This window comes from Peromyscus eremicus, chromosome 1, assembly GCF_949786415.1.
Source record: "Peromyscus eremicus chromosome 1, PerEre_H2_v1, whole genome shotgun sequence".
Taxonomy (NCBI): Eukaryota; Metazoa; Chordata; class Mammalia; order Rodentia; family Cricetidae; genus Peromyscus; species Peromyscus eremicus.
In genome coordinates, this window is record NC_081416.1 from 55,658,932 (window position 1) to 55,676,333 (window position 17,402).

The following is a 17,402-nucleotide window of genomic DNA, read 5'->3' on the forward strand; positions in this document are numbered from 1 at the left end:
CAGTTTTTGTATTTATCTTGTCACGGACCATCAGTAACAGTGTGAGGGTATAGTACTGGTTGGTGTACAGCTCACACCTTAGCTAACACCTGGAGAATACCTGGAATCGAAGGATGATGGTCCACACCAGCCCAAGGGTCAGACGGTGGTTTCCATCCACAATGTCATGGGAGCCCATGTTTTCCAGGTGTACTTTCTGCTCCTTCAGGAACTGCAGGGCTTTATCCACATTCTCCAGGCAGTGGATCCGCATCCGGCCCTTTGTGGGCTTTGGCTGTGGGTGAATGAAGGGTACAGTGACATGGAACCATGGCTTGCTTTCTTCCTAGCTTTCTCAGCAACCTGCCCCATACCTCCCATGATCTCCTTTGGGAACACAGGGCCAGCCCTAGGGCCAGGCCAGAGGTCATGGAGCCCAACCAAGGTTACAGATGGGGCTTGTGCAGATTAAGATTCCCAAGGGAATTAATTGCACCCAGAGTGGGTGGGAGAAGAAATGTTTTCAATGGGGCCACTGTTCCTGTCTCTGCAAAGCATGGCTCCCATGTAATCCATGTAGCAAAGCCTCAGGGAATGAGACCATCCTCTAGGCAGAGGAGCCATGGTATTTTGCTCAGCTCTTTATGGCACCCCCTGTGGTTTGTTCCCTTCCCAGTCTCTGAGGCGGGCTCCCTCTCCTATCCATTACCCCAGCTCACCAGGGTCTCTCCCGAGAGCACCTCCAGGAGCCTCAGGAGGTTGCGCCCGTCCCGCAGGTCGCTGTACAGGTCTCCCACCCGGCATGTCACCCGGGCCAGGTGCGAGTTCACCCACTTGGTGAAGGTTTTCTTCTGCACGGCTTCTCGTTCATCTGCAGTGGTGACAAGGAGTCACTCCTGTCCTTCAAGGACGGTATGCTTGCTTCTAAACACTAGCAGGCATGTGTGGGATGGCATGCCTGAGGGAGTCCAAGTGACAGCTGGGATCGGGCAGGGTTAGGGGTGACCAACAGAACAAACAATAATCTAAACAGCTAAGAAACGAAGAGGCTGGGATGAGCTCCTGAGCGAAGGAAAGGGTAAGAAGAGCAAGATAAAGCCGGGCACAGTGGCTCACACCTTTAATCTCAGGTTCGAGGCCAGCCTGGTCTACAGAGAGTTCCAGGACAGCTAGGGCTGTTACACAGAGAAACCCCGTGTGTGTGTGTGTGTGTGTGTGTGTGTGTGTGTGTGTGTGTAACCAAACAAACAAAAAAAGAAAAGCAAGACAGACAAAAAAGGTCTCAAGAAGAAAGGAGAGAAGAAGCTGCCCAGGGAGGGGCTGGGGTTAGGTTTCATGCTGTAACAGTGATGAAATACTGGACAACTTACTCAATGCCTCAGTTTCTCCACTTGTAGGATGAGCATATTCCTATTTTATTGGGTCACTACAGCAATTAAATGAGATACTGGTATGATCCATCTAGTGGTTGTCCAGTGGGATGTGGCTCCCTGCTGGGGAGCTTTGATAAAGGCAGGGCCCTCCTTCTCCTTCAGATGTGGACAAGGGAGAAGGCGTGGCCTGTAAATATGGCAGATCTCCCAGACGGTCAGCACCTGGACTCCCAGTGGAGAGGCTGTGTGGGCTTTTAAGGCAGCTCCCTGCTCCAGGTCATGTACAGAAAAGGTAGGCTACTCTACTCTGAGGCAGGCCTGCACAGTTGGCTGTAGAGGGTCCAGACCTAGGACACTATTACCTCAAGACTCAGAAATAATTTATAAGAAATAAATTATAAGAATAAATCGGGCATGGTGGTGCAGGCCTTTAATCTTGGGAGGCAGAGGCAGGCCAATCTCTGTGAATTCCAGACCAGCCAGAATGGATCTCACCAGACAGTGAGACCCTGTCACACACACAAACAAAAACAACAACTTGCAAGGCCACGGGAGCAATGCAGGTGGAGCTGAGTGCTACCCCTCAAGAGAGGCAGGCAAGGCTGGCAGCCTGGTCCCCAGGGGGAGCTCCTGACAAGGGATGCTGTCATCACAGGAAACTGATGATTACAAACCTTGTAAATGGAAAGGGACGGAGTAAGCTCTGCACTGTCACCTACTCTGGAGATCAGGATTCCTGCCAGTTGCCCTTAGAAAGCCCACGTGGGGACCCAGCCCAAGTGGTAAGTGTGAAGAGTCATATTTACCTCCATCTCAGCACCCGCACCTCAGAAATTTAGACTCATCCCTTAATTTCACATCCCTGTGCCCCTCCCCCATAAAACAGCCACACACCCAAGGCTATTTCTGACTTTCTCACCTCCAATTCTGTACCTATGCCAAACCGGGGGTCCTAATCACCATGTGGGATACCCCTTAGCACTTGTGGTGCCTATGGTGACTCTGGGCCTCTTTTAGGGTTCCAGGCCCTATATGAGTTGAGGACAGATTAAGTCATCTGGCAATTACTGAGTCCAGGGAGACCTCCCTGATACGGGCATGCTGGCGTGGGGCACACAGGTAGACTAAAAATGGAAACAGTACCCAGAAAGATCTGGTAAAGCCAGGCACCAAAGTGTAGCATCACAAGACACCCACAACATCCCTAAACACACATACCATGAAATAAACTTATTTGTGCCAAGACGAACATTCCTGTTCAGACGTTTATGAGACCTGTGTGTACAAACCCTCTCCTCTGACACACGCTCTCCATTTTCTACATATCCTCCCTTCATAGCCACTCAGAAGCCCAGGAAAACACATAAAAGCTCTAGGTCCTAGGCCTCTAGCCCACGCTTCTCTCCTTCCTTAACAAGGCCAGCATGGCCAAACCATGAGGGTGAGCCACGAGCCACCAGGGGACACTGCTATGGCCTCTCTAGCTGATGACATGAACCCAAAGGCTCCTTCATCCTCAGCGCCTTTGCACCCATCAGGGCACCTCAAGGTCACACCCCTTATGCCACCCCCCACCTCACCCCACCCCACCCCTGGTCTCATTCAGTGGGATTCCAGTTGTCCTCATGCCTGGATTCTCTGGCTATTTGCAATGATTTCCCCTAAGTTTCACCACGTTGTCCCTCAACATAAACACTGAGTCACAGGAAGTGTTAGGCACGGGGTTCTGGGCATGCTAGCTCTTTCTATCCCAGGTCCCCTGTGGCGCAGCAGGCTCCCCTCTGCCCAGGGAAACTCACCTTGAAGCTGTTTGAAGCGTCCTTCCAGCACACTGGCATACTGAGCAGGATTGATGAAGGCAGCTGGTGAGAGCAGGACGCCCCCAGGGTTCTGAGACCCCTCCAGAGCCTCATAGTAAAACTCACCAGCCCCGTTCAGGCCATTTCCATGTACCCTGCCCACTCCGTTCGCACTCATGGTGCCTGCTGCCTCCTACTCAGCCTGTGGCCCAGAGTCCATGCTCCCTGCCAGGGCAGGGCCAAGAGTGTGTGTCCCCTGAGCCTGTGCTGGGGGAGTCCAAAAAAAGGCTTCTGTACCTGGTTGGGTGGAGTTGTTTCAAGGATGCTGGGAGTTTCAAGGAGTGGGGAGAAAGTTATGGGATGCCTGAGCTTCTGAGACAGTGAGTAGGGCACACCTGGTTGTGGGGAGAGGAGACAGAGGCAGCTCCAGACAAACAGGTCGGACAGTGGCGGGGGAGGGGCAGGCTGCTCAGGAGGCGGAGCCAGTTGGGGCTTGGCCAGGCCCTGCAGGGGCGGAGGAGGGAGTTGCCAGCACCCAGAGACCTGCTCGTCAGGCCACTAGTTGCCCAAGACTAGGGAAAACCTGCCAGAGGGGCCCCAAAGCAAACTCCGGCTTTCAGAAGGTCTGCGGTGAGCAGACCTCTCTGGGCGTCCCTGGGTGGGCTTGTTTCAGGACATCTGAACTTTGATCTCAGCCCTGAGAGCACAGAAACACTGGAGATCCTGGAAGAGAAGCCAGGTGCGCTGACTTCTGTGGCCTCCTCTGGGGAGTAAGTACTGTGGCTGCCCTCTAGTACCAGCCCGTTCTTTGCCCACCAGGCTCCCCAGTCAACACTCCAGCCCCCACCCCAGTATTGGGCACAGCTATCAACACCCCTCCTACCTCTTCCTGGCCTTTGGCTTTTGTCACTGGCGCCTACACTTGTTCCTCCTCATCTTTAATCATTCAGGATTTATTTGGCACCTACTGAGTGAGTGGCACTGTGCAAAGCAAAGCCCATTCAGAGATGCCTCTTCAGGGGAGCCCAGCCTTGAGCAGGGGACAAACTCAAGGAGAGCACTGGGTGCTGTGTGCGTGCACATGGTGACTGTCCTGATCGGCACAGGTCTTGTGGGCAGAGTTTGATATTGGGAAGTATGTGTCAAATGCTCAGACATGGTAGCAGTACTATGTGGCATGCTTACAGACATGATGAGAACTCTGAGTAGCACCTGTCATATGAGCTAGACCTGGAAAATTGACTGGGTAGCATGTAGCATGTGCACACAGATATAATGATCAGTCACATTGGTTGGCATGTGACCTGTACAGACACAGTGGCAGTTCTGGGAGGATGTGTCATTGCAGATATCAGGAGAGTTTTGGGTAGCATGTGCACAATGGCATCAATGACAGTACCAGAGGATTCACAAACCTAAAACCAGGGAACCGGGCACACTTCCCCAAAGAGGTGATGTTTTCCATACCCCACATTTCCTGTCTTCCCTGAACTACTGAAGTACCAATATGAGTATTTCATCAGCCAATTCTTCAGTCCCAGCCAGTAAGATGCCAGGAGAAAGTGACCCATGAACCCCACAAGCTGTAGCCATTATCTGGTGCTGGACTGGCTGAGTCTAATCTCCTGGGCAAGCTTTTAAAAGTCATGAGTTCTGAACTATATGTCTAAAGGTTCTGAACTTCATCTTTCTTGAGAACCTGTATTTGTAAAAATCATCAAGGCCTCCGGATCTCTTTCACCCCACCGGGCGGGCAGTCACTCCTTAAGTGGAAGTAATCTCTCATATTGGAACTGGCTAGGCCATGGGCAGGTCAGTAGCTATGAAGAGGGTGGGATGAATGTGGAAGGCAGACTGGGTGGGCGGCCTTAGGGTGTGTGGGTGACTCAATCCCCAAACAGCCACTGGCTGGTGGTGTCAGGTGGCAACTGCCCTCCTGTTGCCATGACCACACCTCCCCCCCCCAAACGCAGGAGGCCTGTCAGACTGGTTTGTTTGTGCCCAGCACAGCCTAGGGGAGAGCCCTGGCCATAGGGGAAGGCAGGGGCGGAGGTGGGGTGGGCGGAGAGCATACCCTGGGAGGATGGGAGGGCTGCTGAGAGAACAGCTTCAGGGAACAGGTAACTAAAATAATAGGAGTAACAGGCAGCAGGAAGGACAGGTGGAGAGAGTGCCGGGAAGATAATAGGGCTGGACGGGAACGGGTGTGGGAAATGACAATAGAAAAGGGATGGCACTTTGGGAGGGAAGGTGGGGAGAGGCGGGTGGGGACGGAAATGTGGAGTAGAAAGGCAAAGTACGGTAGAGACAGACACCTGACTCGGTCAGGTCAGTCGGGGCTTAGGTCATGAAAGTAAGCTCATCCACGCAGCTGGGCACGTCCAGGGGTAATGTGGGTGGCATCTCTAGGCTAGGGGAGAAGGAAGCTGAGGAATGCTCTACATTGCAGGGGGTTTGACCTTGAAGTTGGATTTGGGGACCAGGGGTCTGTATCTGCTGCTTCAGAGCAGCAGCTTAGAAAATGAAGTCAGTCTTCCCATAAAGACAGAAGATTCTCCCTTCGAAGCTCATAAACCCACCTCCACCAATCTCATTCCCTCCCTGCCCCTCCCTGCCCCTCCCTGCCCCTCCCTGCCCCTCCTTACCCGCCAGGGCCTTAATTCTGGACCTCTCAAAGAGGCGGGCTGAGCTGCTGTCATTGTCCCAATCTGAGTCGGGCAGGTCCCAGCGGTTGTTGATGTCACTGTACTGGCCCTGGATCTCCAAGCTGTCGAAGTCTGTGGGTGACAGGGTGCTGCTCATGGTGGTGGGTGGCTTCCTGTTCCTACGAGAAGACGTGGCTTGTGAGAAGCGCCTTGAGGATGCTGAGCCTTCACTCATCATACCCTTCTTCTTTTAGTTTGTTTGTGCTTTTCTTTCCCTTTTTCTTTTTCTTTTTTTTTCCAGGCAGAGTTTCTCTGTGTAACAGCCCTGGCTGTCCTGGAACTTACTTTGTAGACCAGGCTGGCCTCGAACTCACAGAGATCCGCCTGGCTCTGCCTCCCTAGTGCTGGGATCAAAGGTGTGCACCACCACTGCCAGGCAAGTACTAGCTTTTGAAGCAAGGTTTTTTCTTACTTTTTAAAAAGAGGATCTTAGTCAGGCGGTAGTGGTGCACACCTTTGATCCTAGTACTCGGGAGGCAGAGCCAGGTGGATCTCTGTGAGTTCGAGGCCAACCTGGTCTACAGAGTAAGATCCAGGACAGGCACCAAAACTACACAGAGAAACTCTCTGTTGAAAAACAAAAACAAAAACAAAAAAAGAGGATCTTGCCCCCTACTCAAAAACAACAACAAAAATGCCAGGCCCAGCACTTAGGAGGCAGAGGCAGGTGGATCTCTGTGAGTTAAAGGCCAGCCTGGTCTACAGAGCAAGTTCCAGGGCAGCCAAGGCTACTTGGAAAAACTCTGTCTTGAAAAAGGCTTTTAAAATTTTGTTTTATGGCTATGGATATTTTGATGAATGTATATATGTGTACCATATGTTTGCCTGGTACTCAGAGAGGGCAGAAAAGGATTCTGAATTCCCTGGAATTGGAGTTACAGATAGTTGTAAGCCGTGTGGTTGCTGGGAATTAAACCTGGGTCCTCTGAAAGAAATACCATCATCCCAGCTCCCTAACTCTTCATCATAGCTTCTGGTACAGAGAACATTAACATCTCCCCTGACCATCCTGGGGCCCTTCAGCAGTGCCCTGAGGGATCAGCACTCATCCCAGCCTTCCATGGCCTAGACTGTGGTATCTGGACCATGTACACTTGCCAATACTATTTATGACCTTAACTTAAGCAAACACACTCTGTCCCCAAATGAGCTTCAGATTAGCTGCTGGGAAGTGTTTTTTTTTTTTTTTTTTTTTTTTAAGTCTGTAAGGTCCAAAGTTCTGGTGTAAAACAACATTTACTAGCCACTCAAGGGAATAGGTGGTAGAGAATTATAACTTTAACAGAACGCTAAATCCTACAGTTTTTCATTTTCCTAATATCTCTTTAACATAAGACAGTTTAAAGTCATCAACTACTCCATCTGGGTGGTGGTAGCACATGCCTTTAATCCCAGTACTCAGAAGGATAAAACAAGTGGATCTCTGTGAGTTTGAGGCCAGCCTGGTCTACAAAGTGAGTTCCAGGACAGCCAAGGCTGTTACACAGAGAAACCTTGTCTCAGAAAAAAAAAATACCTGATCTGGGAAGGAAGGAGGTAAGGCAAACTTCTCCTATGGTTTGGGGAAGGCTAGGTGGTGAGACTCTAGGTGGGAAGGATCGTGTGTTCACATGGGCACACAAAGGCAGAATTTAGCTACTATCATTAGCTGGTTCCAAAGAGCTGAACATGGCCCTCTTTAAGGTCAGGGCTGCACCAGTATTTTCCTGGGAGGAACATGAAGAAGGTGTGTTCTACTTTCCTTTAGGTTACTGTTATAAAACGCTCTGAGGATTTATTTGGCTTATACTTTCAAGTCGCACACAGTCCATCACTGAGGGAAGTCAGGGCGGCAACTCAGGCAGGAGAAGCAGAAACCACAGAAGAACGCCCTGCTCGCTGGCTTCCTTTCAGGAACATGCTTAGTGGGCTTTTTTTAAATAAATACATCCCAGGACCACCTGCTCAGGGAATGGTGCTGCCCTTAGTGGACTAGGGCCTCTTACATCAATTAACAATCCAGAGAGTCCCCCACAGACATGCCCACACACCAATCTCCTCTAGACAATTCGCTAGTGGAGACTTTGCTCTCAGATGGCTCTAGGCTTTATCACATTGACAGCTACAGCTAGGCCAAGTTGTGAAGAATAGAGGTCTCTAGTTCCTAAATTTGGTCCTTCATTACCCTATAGATGGACAAGGAGTTTTGCTTTCCACTAGGCCTAGGACTTCTTTCCCATCATTTTCTACCAACAGAGTCTCTGGATTTGCTCTGTAAATATTTATATAAAACTAAATTGTAGGGCAGAGTTGAATCACCCTGAGCAAAGAACACTATAAACCAGGCATGACCTGAACCAGTCCCCTAACACTTTTGGTTCTGAACAAGAAAACAGAGTCTGACTCAGAAGCATTGGCCTTGGCCCTACTCTGTGTTTGGAATTAAAATCTCCTAACCAGCAGCCGCTCTCGGTTCAGCTGAAGGAAGGGTGTTAGAACCCAAACAGTCTCTCCACAGACCATCCAGCAAAAGCACTCGATATAACACCCAGTTTCCCCCTCATTAGTTTTTCATACCATTTTCCTTTTATAGGAAAAAACCCACTACAAGTCCCATCTCTGTGCCTTGACAGTCGTTTCTAAGCATTCTGGCTCTGGACCCCCCATCGTCTTGTACAATATGTTTTCTGTGTTCCAACAGCTGCCAGCTCCAGAGTCTTACGGTTTCTGCTTGAGATTCCCTACCCAGATCATCCCTTACATATGACCCGGGTCTCCATGCTCGGACTTCCAGCAACCCCCCAGCCATGTGACTGTCATTCTCCTTCAATGGAGAACCCTCAATTTTATTCTCCTCCAAGGATTCCTGAACTCTGGCAGAAGGGAGGTGCCACCATTAATCCAGATTACAGTCCTGCACTCCCTCAGCCTTAGCCAGTGACCTCAGCCAGGCCCAAGAAGCTTATGTGGTGGTTAGCGTCAGAACAGCGTTACCTCCCACTAGCTTCAGGCTAGAGGTCTTGCTAAACCTCTGCCCACCCAAGTACTGCAGTACAGACTCTGCTCAGCCATGGTTGGTCCTGCAGGCAGCCGGTCCCTCCCTCACTTTCCTCCACTGGCACTGGTTCAGAAAAACTAGAAACCCTATTTCCTGCCTTGCCTTGTCCTCTAGTTCCCCCTCTCATGACATCCTGTTCCAGATTAATTCTTTACCTCCTTTAGAGCGTGATCCTTCCTCCTGCTTCATTCAGCACTCTGAATGCAGCTTTAGTGTGCTTATCACATTTATGACCGTTAGTTGTTATGTTCTCTGCTTGCTCCACTTATAACTCCTTGAGAAAGGGGGTCTCGGTCTCTCTCTCTCTCTCTCTCTCTCTCTCTCTCTCTCTCTCTCTCTCTCTCGGTCTCTCTCTCTCTCTCTCTCACTTCTTTCTGGGCCCAGCAGAATAGGTAGTTAATAAAGAGATATCACATGAATTCACTGTCATTCTTATTTTGGTCATTGGATCAATGTCTTTCTTGGGGATGAAGAAAACACTCGTGGGGAGAGTGGCGATGGGAGGAGAGAGCGCTGTTCTCTGCTGGAGGACTTTCAGGGCTAAGCCCTAGCATCGGACAGGGGAGTCCCAAATACAAGTCACATGACCTGAGTGCTGGGCCACTGAAACAGATCACTGCTTCCCTCCACACCCCATTTCTGGTTTGGCAGATCTGGAATGAGCCTGGGATTTTGCATATTTAACTCATTCCCAGGTGGCTCAAAAGATGCTCAGGAAAGGAGCATACTCAGAGGGCCACTGTCCAAGCAAGCAGCTGGAACTACTTAGGGAAGCTCTGAGGACTGAGAAGGCAGAAAGTTCCAGGGGTGAGTGTGACTGCAGATGACTTCTAAGCATGTGCAGGCCTTTTCCCAGGCTAAACTAAATACCTCTTCCCTCTCAGAACAGGAGCCAGAGCCCCAGGCCATGACAGCAAAAATGGAGATGAAGTGGGCTCTAGAGCTAATCAAACCGAATTGATACTGAGAGGAAGGAAGGCCAGGGCTGAACAGCCATGACCAGAGGGTGAACAACACATTAGGACAGGCAGGGAGGGACCTGAGCAAAGTAAAACATCTCATCCGACTCAAAGTATAGAGGGATGGATTGGCAGGGAGAGAAAAGGGAAAGAGTCACGGTGAAATTCAGGTGCTCAAGGAAGCCGGAGAAAGATGCTCCAGAGCAGAGACGAGGAGAAGGAAAAATAAAGCCCAACCTTTCTCCTAGGCAGTGTTCCTGATAAAGCTCGGGGCTCTGCTATGAGAAATTGAGGGAAGATGCATGGATTTTTCATTTTCTCCTTTAGAATCTGCTGTTTAGGCTGAGCATGGTGCCGCACACCTGTGATCCCTGCACCCAAGAAACTGCCAGGAAGATCACCTGGTCTAAAACCTAAATAAATAAAAAATCCTCCACCCGGGGCATAATTATTCAGCCTCATTTCCCCTCCCTTACCACCCCGCCCCTAAGCTTGAGCTTACATCAGTTTCTTTACCAGAAAAGCCTAAGCTCCATCTTAGCTGCTCCTTAACCATTGATCCTGGGCTCTTCTCAACATGCCAAGAGGTTGGCTGCCCCACGCTCAAGCTGAGATACACACATATGGAACTCACTCTGCTCTCTTCACCTTCAAGAGAAACCGGGTTGTGGATACTGACTGACAATGCCTACAAACCCAGGCTCTCAAAATTGGAATTGTAATGGGGGGCGGCAGCTGAGAAACAACCCACGGAGAAATCCTGTTAGGACAGGGCAAGCCTGCATCGCAGACAAGCATGAAGTGTCATGGGGATGCTGGGGTGCAGAAGGCTGGAGCCAGAGTAGATGGTGTAAATGGATGGTGGAACTGGAACCCCAGCCAGGCAGCCTTGCTGGGTAGTTGTATGATAGGCAGACTCCACAGCCCTCCCTGTAAATGTACGGAGCCCCAGAAACACCTTACACAACGCTTCCTCACAAACGGAAGAGGTTTCCTCCTCTCTAGCAGCTACAGTCATCTCCACCAAACCGTGTCCACCTCTCATACCAATGCGAGACCTAAAGGGCAGCATGGAGCTAGCTACCACAGAGGTGAGGAGAAGCCCAACGAAGCCCCATAGCCAGCTGCCAACAAGCTGCGGAGCTGGAGGAAGCTGTGTCTTCACAGGCCCCGGACAGCCCCTAGCGCGTCCCCAGTCCCACGACCGGCGCCGGCCGGTCCACCGCAGGACCCGCCGCACCACGAAACGCCTGCGCTGCTAGACGCGCTCCGAGCCCAGGCGACCCCGATCCATCAGCGCATCTGTCAGCCCAACTCTTCCAGACTCTTCTCTGTGCTCCATAGAGGTCCGCGTACCCCAAGCCTCGACCCTCACGGTCTTCAGTGGTACCTGGCTGGCCCGCACAGAACCCGGGTACTCGGCGTCGCATCCTCCCTCCTGGGGTCCCCAGGACCGACCCCACCGCCTGCATGCGGCCGCACAAAGCGCGCCTCCTTGCCGGCCGGGACAAAGCGGGCCGGGGCGCCGGCTGCACCTACCTGGGTGCAGAGCGCTTGCCGGGTAGCGGGAGCTCGGCTGGCCGGGGCGCACTGGTCGTCGCCGCGCCTACAGCCGGGTCGCGGGGGGTGGTTGCGGGCGGTCACAGGCGGCGGCGGCGGGGCGGCCGTGGGGCGCACGGCAGGCGGGCGCTGTCACAGGGCGCGAGCGGCGCGGGGGGCGCGCGGGGCCGGCGGCCGCGGGGCGCGTGGCGGCTGCGCGCGGGCGCGAGCGGCGGGACTGCGGCGCGGCGGAAGGAGGACAATAGCCTCCCCCTGCCGCAGGCCGCCGGCTCCCGCGGGAGGCCCGGGACCATCTGGAGCTCGCGGGCCCCGCGGGGCTAGGGGCGGGGCACGAGGCGCCCCCTCCCCGCCCGGCGTCATGGAAACCGCGGTCCCTCTCGGTTCTTACAGTGGTTCCCCGGCCGGGGGTCGCTGACCTTCCCCGGGGCAAATTCAGAACGGCCGCTTCTCCGCCGGCTCCCGACCCCCCACGGTCTTCCGCGTGGATGCCCTGCTTGACCCCCACCTTCCGGTCCTCGGGTACCACCCACGGTTAACGGGGCTCATTCTTCCCAGTTTGGACACTCCACCTTTGTCTCTGATGCGCCTTTGCCGGGATGCACAGCCCTTTTTAATGTCACTCACCTCCGAGGTTTCCCCGAGATGCGGCCTCCGTTTCCTTTTCAGATGTCCCCTTTTGAGCACCTCCAGGCCATCTCGCTTAAGCGTTTCTTTCTGCCTTGCCCCCTTTCTCTCGTCCTCCTTCCGGCAGGTAGGCTGGCCCGCTTTCCAAAAGCATCTCCATGGTGCTCCTGGAGATTCGCCTTCTCACAAATCAGATTCTCGGAACCGTCATCACAGCGGCTCCTCAGCTCCTCTCATTTATCAACCAGGAGAATTCTGGCCTAGTCACTGTCTTAAGGGGGTTGGGGGCAGGGATGGACATTTCTAGGCCTGGCACGGCTGGGTTTCTTCTTGGTTTATTAGCAGCTGAGTGGTCTACGGTTTAATGGTATTAACCAAGGTGAGCTGCTGTCTGCTTAGGAGAGGAAGGAAATATGCCCAAATCAGAGCAAATGCACAGAGTGGGTGCTCGCAGTGGGTGCTAAAAGTGCGTTATGTCATGTGACACTCCCACCCCCACTCCAGCTCTGAAAGTACTGTTCTTCCAGATTGGAGAGCTAAGCTCAGGGAGGAACCAGAAGGAAAAAAAAAAAAAAACTGAAAAACAGGATGGATTTTGTAGAGACTTTGGGTTATATACTCCAGAAAAGAGGTAGGCCCCTTCAAACCTGGGGAATGTCTGAAATGGACACGTAAGGCCAACAAAACGGATGCTCTTTCCGTGAATTATTGGGCTTAAGGTTTTATAATGGTTTTATTGGTAGCCAAATTTTAGCATTTTGCTTTTTTTTTCTGGAAAGGTATGCATAACTAAGACAGCTACATGTATGATTTTCACAAAGGGAAATCATTGTGCTACATGTAGTTTTAAAAATCTGCAAGGTAAAACACAATCTCGCTACCACCACTCAACAGTTTATTGCTTCATCTCCCTGGCCTTGGTTTTCCTCATACATAAAGTGAGTTGGGGGAGGGGTTGGGGAGTTTTGTTAAAGACTGCTAATCTGACCTGAAACTCTACCATTAAACCGGAACTTAGCCTTCTCTGGTACAGCTCACTGTAAACTGTAATTCAGGGCATTTATGGTTTTTTTTTTTTTTAAACAGTCACGTGTTGGATGTGCTACACCTTTAATCCCAGCACTTTGGGAGGCAGAGGCAGGCAAACCTGTGTGAGTTCAAAGCCAGCCTAGCCCGTTCAACAAGGGAGTTCCAGGCCAGCCAGGACTGCAAAGAAAACAAACCAAAAACCACATCACTCTTCTTCTGGCAATGGAATCAGGAGAGGACGTAAGCTTCTGCTGTCCCCAGAGGTCAGAGTATTCTGGATGTTCAGGAAGAAAGAGGCCACGGTACACATAATGGTCACTGTGGAAACTTGGCCAGGGACATTAAAATTGATCATGGGATGGGAATTAGCTGACCACCAAACAAACTGAAAACCATTTATTGCTGCTACTCATGATTTTGGGAACCGAGGGCCTCAGTGACAGCCTGTTAGATTGTAGCCATTAGGAGGCAAGGGTGGTTGACATAAATAGTAGCTTTTGTAGATTAATCTCCCATTTTCAGTGTTGCACATCTTTCAAAAGCCTTGTAATATAAGCATTCTAATTTTCATCCTTAATTTATTGATGAACAAAATGCTATTTAGACACCTAAGTGGAAGTCCACGTTAATAGAATTAACTCATGGTAGAGACTCCTTGTCTTCTAATTCCTAGTCTGTTTGGAGGAAGAGTATGGCAGAATAATCAAAAGTATAGATTTGGGGTCAGGGTAGCTCAGTGGTAGTTCAGCTCCCTACAGCACAAAGCCTTGAATTTAATTCCTAGCACCGGAGGGGTGAGGGAAGGAAGGCAGCAGTGGGTTTGGAGTTAGACTCCCCAAGATTAAGATCTAGTCAGGAGCTGTGAGTGGTAGTTCACACAAGTCATCCAAGTGCTCAGGAGGCTGCAGTGTGAAGGTTACAAGAATAACCTGGACTACAGAGTGGGAGACTGTCTCAAACAGATAAATAAAATCGAGTTTTGTTGTACGACCTTAGATATGTACTTACCTTCTTTTCGACTGAGTTTCCTCACCTGTAAGATGTGAGGGTCGAGTGAATTACTGCAGGGAAAGTAATGGGATGGCATCCCGCCCATAGTAAGCACTCAATCCATGGCAGCCATTATTTTATCACACTCCTACTTCACTGTACTGTTTCCCAATTTGGAAAGGAAGCATGCTCAGTGAAGGGAATGCTGAGCTCACTCGCCTCAGCTCTGCGGCTGGGTTGCTCTGGAGACCTGTTATTTTGCACTGTAGTGAATCAGTACAGTCAATGACAAGGAGAACCTCTGCTTCCTTTTCCTGTGAGCTGCAAAAGTGAATGGAATGATATCCACCAAGCATGCTGAGCTGCTCAGAGGATTCAAGTTTCCTGCTTAGGTGGTGGGAAGGTCTTGGCTGTACTGTCACACCTAGATCTGGAGCTGAATTTTCTGCTCTTTCTGTACCACGGAAGAGGTGTCTCTCTCTTCTTCCATCCAAGACTGATTCTTCTGGTTCCTGTTCTAAGTCTCAACCCTCCCAACCGTCAGGGCCCTCACTCCTTCTGGTGACCATTTAAACATGCTTAATTATCTACCAGCTTAAAAAGCAGGAAATCTTGATGCCCTCTATTGTTATCATCCCCATTCCTCCTTCCTTTTGTTGCCACTGAACCCACGGCCTTGTGCTTGCTTGACTAGTACTGTACCCCGAGATAGAGCTGTCTTGAGTCATCTGCACCCATCGGCTCCACTTCCTCAGCTCTATCAAGCATTCATAAAAAAATGTTATGACTTCATGTGTGCCAGGTACTGTGCTAGGATCTTGGAGGACCCCTTGGTGGGTGGGGATCACAGAGAGTAATAAAATGATTGCTTAGTTATAGCCACAAAGCACAGTCTGTTATGAATGAAGACTTCAGATGTTATAGGAGAGTTGAAGAGAGAGCCGTAACCTGGGTAAAGAGAGGATAAAAGGAGACTCCTTCAGAACATGCCACCTGAGATTGGAAGTGAGAAGGGATGACCAGTCGGGGAGTGGGGAGTAGTAACAGCAGCCACTGACACTAACTGAAGACTGTTTCTTGCAGTTTACACCTTACTTCTCTCCCTTCTTTCTTCCTTCCCCTTTCTCTCAGAGTCTCACTATGTAGCCATGGCCAGCCTGGAACTAACTAGTTTACTATATAGACCAAGCCGCCCTCCCCCACCCCCAACTTGCTATGATTCTCCTGCCTCTGCCTCCTGAATACAAGCCTATCTCATTTAATTTTTGTATGTATATTTGTGCCTGGTGCTCACAGAGGCCAGAAGGTATTGGATTCCCCTGGAACTGGAGATACGGATAGTTCTGCGTTACCAGGTGGGGGCTGGGAACCAAATCTTTATCCTCTGCAAGAGAACAACAAGTGCTCTTAAACTCTGAGCCATCACTCTAGCCCCCTTATTTAACTCCCTTAGGAACATGGAGAGAGAAACATTAAGCCCATTTCACAGATAAGATAATAGAGACACTGATAGAACATCTTACCTAAGACCACTGAAATGGGAAGGCATAGAGCTGGGGTTAACAGAGATATCTATAGCATTTAAAGAATTTTGATTTTTTTTACCTTTAGTGTCCTGGAGGCTACTGAAGGATTTAAAAAAGGAAGTCAAATGGGTGCCTTTGTTTTTCAAAAAGGCTAGCTGGTGTGTGGGGAGGTGGTGGGAAGGAGGTCTGTTTGGAAGAGAAGCCAGTCGGGACATTACGCTGGTGCTGGAGGGAGAGAGGATGGTAGATAGAACACGGGGTGGTAGTTAGGAAAAACTGGTAAGATGTGGGTAGAAATGAATTTTACACAACTCTGGTGGAGAGGAAAAGGGCTGGGAAGGATATAATGAGCAAACAGAAGGAGAGAGGGATGACCAGGTTTAAAAGTGGGAGACTATTGGTTTTGGAACCTTGGGTTTAAAGTATCTTTGAGTCAAGTGGAGGTATTGGTTAGGCAGTTATACATGGGTTTGGAGTCATCTGCATTTAGGAAATCCATTTGAAAGACATCAGTGAAGGTGAAAGATGTTTTGATGTGATTGATTTAATGTACACATGGGCACACACATATACCCACAGTCTCCCCCACACAAACCTGGTCATACTGCGTATCAGAAAATGGCACCTCCCTCCTTCCACTTGCTCAGTCCATCTTCAACAAGCCCCTTTCCTCTAACATATCCACATCAAATTCAATCTATGTATGTGTGGGGGCCAGAAGTTAACATTGAGTTTCCCCCTCTATCTCTCTCCACCTTGCTTTCTGAGAAAATCTATTCTTGAACCTGGAGTTCTCAGTTTTGGTTGAGTGGGGTGATCTGCCTGTCTCTGCAATACCCCAGTTCTGGGGTTACAGGCACTTTGCCACTATGCCTGGCATTCACACAGCTGCTGGGGATCTGAACTCAGGTCCTCATGCATGTACAATGAGCGATCACCCACTGAGTGATCTCCCCAATCCCTGAGATTGATTTCATGCAACCCAGATATATCTTTTACTCCTCTCGGCTGCTTACAAATGGTCATCAATGATTCTGTTCTTCTAGTTGCTAGTTATTGTCCCTCTTGGCATGATAATAACTCTTCTCCTTGCTTATGGTGTCCACGCTCTCTTGTATGTTGTTGGTTATTTTTCACTCTTTTGGGGGGCCCACCACCCTGCTCCCAAAATAAATAACACACGGAGGCTTATTCTTAATTATAAATGCCTGGCCTTAGCTTGGCTTATTTCTTGCCAGCTTTTCTTAGCTTAAATAATCCCATCTACCTTTTGCCTCTGGGCTGTTTCCTTTTCTTACTCCTGTATATCTTACTTTTACTCATACTCCATGGCTGGCTGTGTGGCTGGCCCCTAGCATCCTCCTCTCCTTGTCCTCTTGCTCTTTCTTCTTTTCCTCCCAGATTTCTCCTTTTATTTATCTCTCTGCCTGCCAGCTCCGCCTATCCTTTCTCCTGCCTCGCTATTGACCATTCAACTCTATTAGACCATCAGGTGTCTTAGACAGGCAAAGGAACACAGCTTCATAGAGTTAAGCAAATGCAGCATAAAAGAATGCAACACATCTTTGTATCATTAAACAAATGTTCCACAGCATAAACAAATGTAACACATCTTAAAATAACATTCCAAAACCCTTGTGGGTTTTGTTGTTGTAGTTTTTTTTTTTCAATTCCTGTGGTCCTTTCTTCTCTGTTTCTTTTCTGCTTATCACTTGTTTCTGATGGTGGTGGTGTTTTGTCTAGGCTTGTCCTTATTCTGTGTTTCTTTCCTGGACCACCTTACTCACTGGGCAGCTTGAATGGCATTGTTAATCCATCAAT

General features: G+C 50.0%; 1 protein-coding gene and 1 long non-coding RNA gene across 3 annotated transcripts in view; one reads left to right on the forward strand and one right to left on the reverse strand.

Annotated features, from left to right (window-relative positions):
* Sptbn2 (spectrin beta, non-erythrocytic 2) overlaps nt 1-5,994 on the reverse strand; it is a 34,928-nt gene extending 28,934 nt beyond the window's left edge. Inside the window, exons 1-3 of one of the 2 annotated variants that reach the window (XM_059263127.1) lie at nt 5,797-5,994; nt 699-850; nt 101-274 (exon numbers count right to left, since the gene is read on the reverse strand). In XM_059263127.1, coding sequence (XP_059119110.1) covers nt 101-274; nt 699-850; nt 5,797-5,953 — 483 coding nt within the window. In that variant the 5' untranslated portion in view covers nt 5,954-5,994. Of the gene's footprint in view, nt 1-100; nt 275-698; nt 851-3,151; nt 3,758-5,796 lie in introns of those variants that run through there. The other variant, XM_059263122.1, reaches the window with a different exon arrangement.
* A 5,722-nt stretch (nt 5,995-11,716) lies between these two features.
* Nucleotides 11,717-14,060, forward strand: LOC131898026 (uncharacterized). Its single transcript, XR_009375836.1, has 2 exons — nt 11,717-12,163; nt 13,123-14,060. It is a non-coding gene; the product is annotated as an uncharacterized LOC131898026 (long non-coding RNA).
* The last annotated feature ends 3,342 nt before the right edge of the window (nt 14,061-17,402 follow it).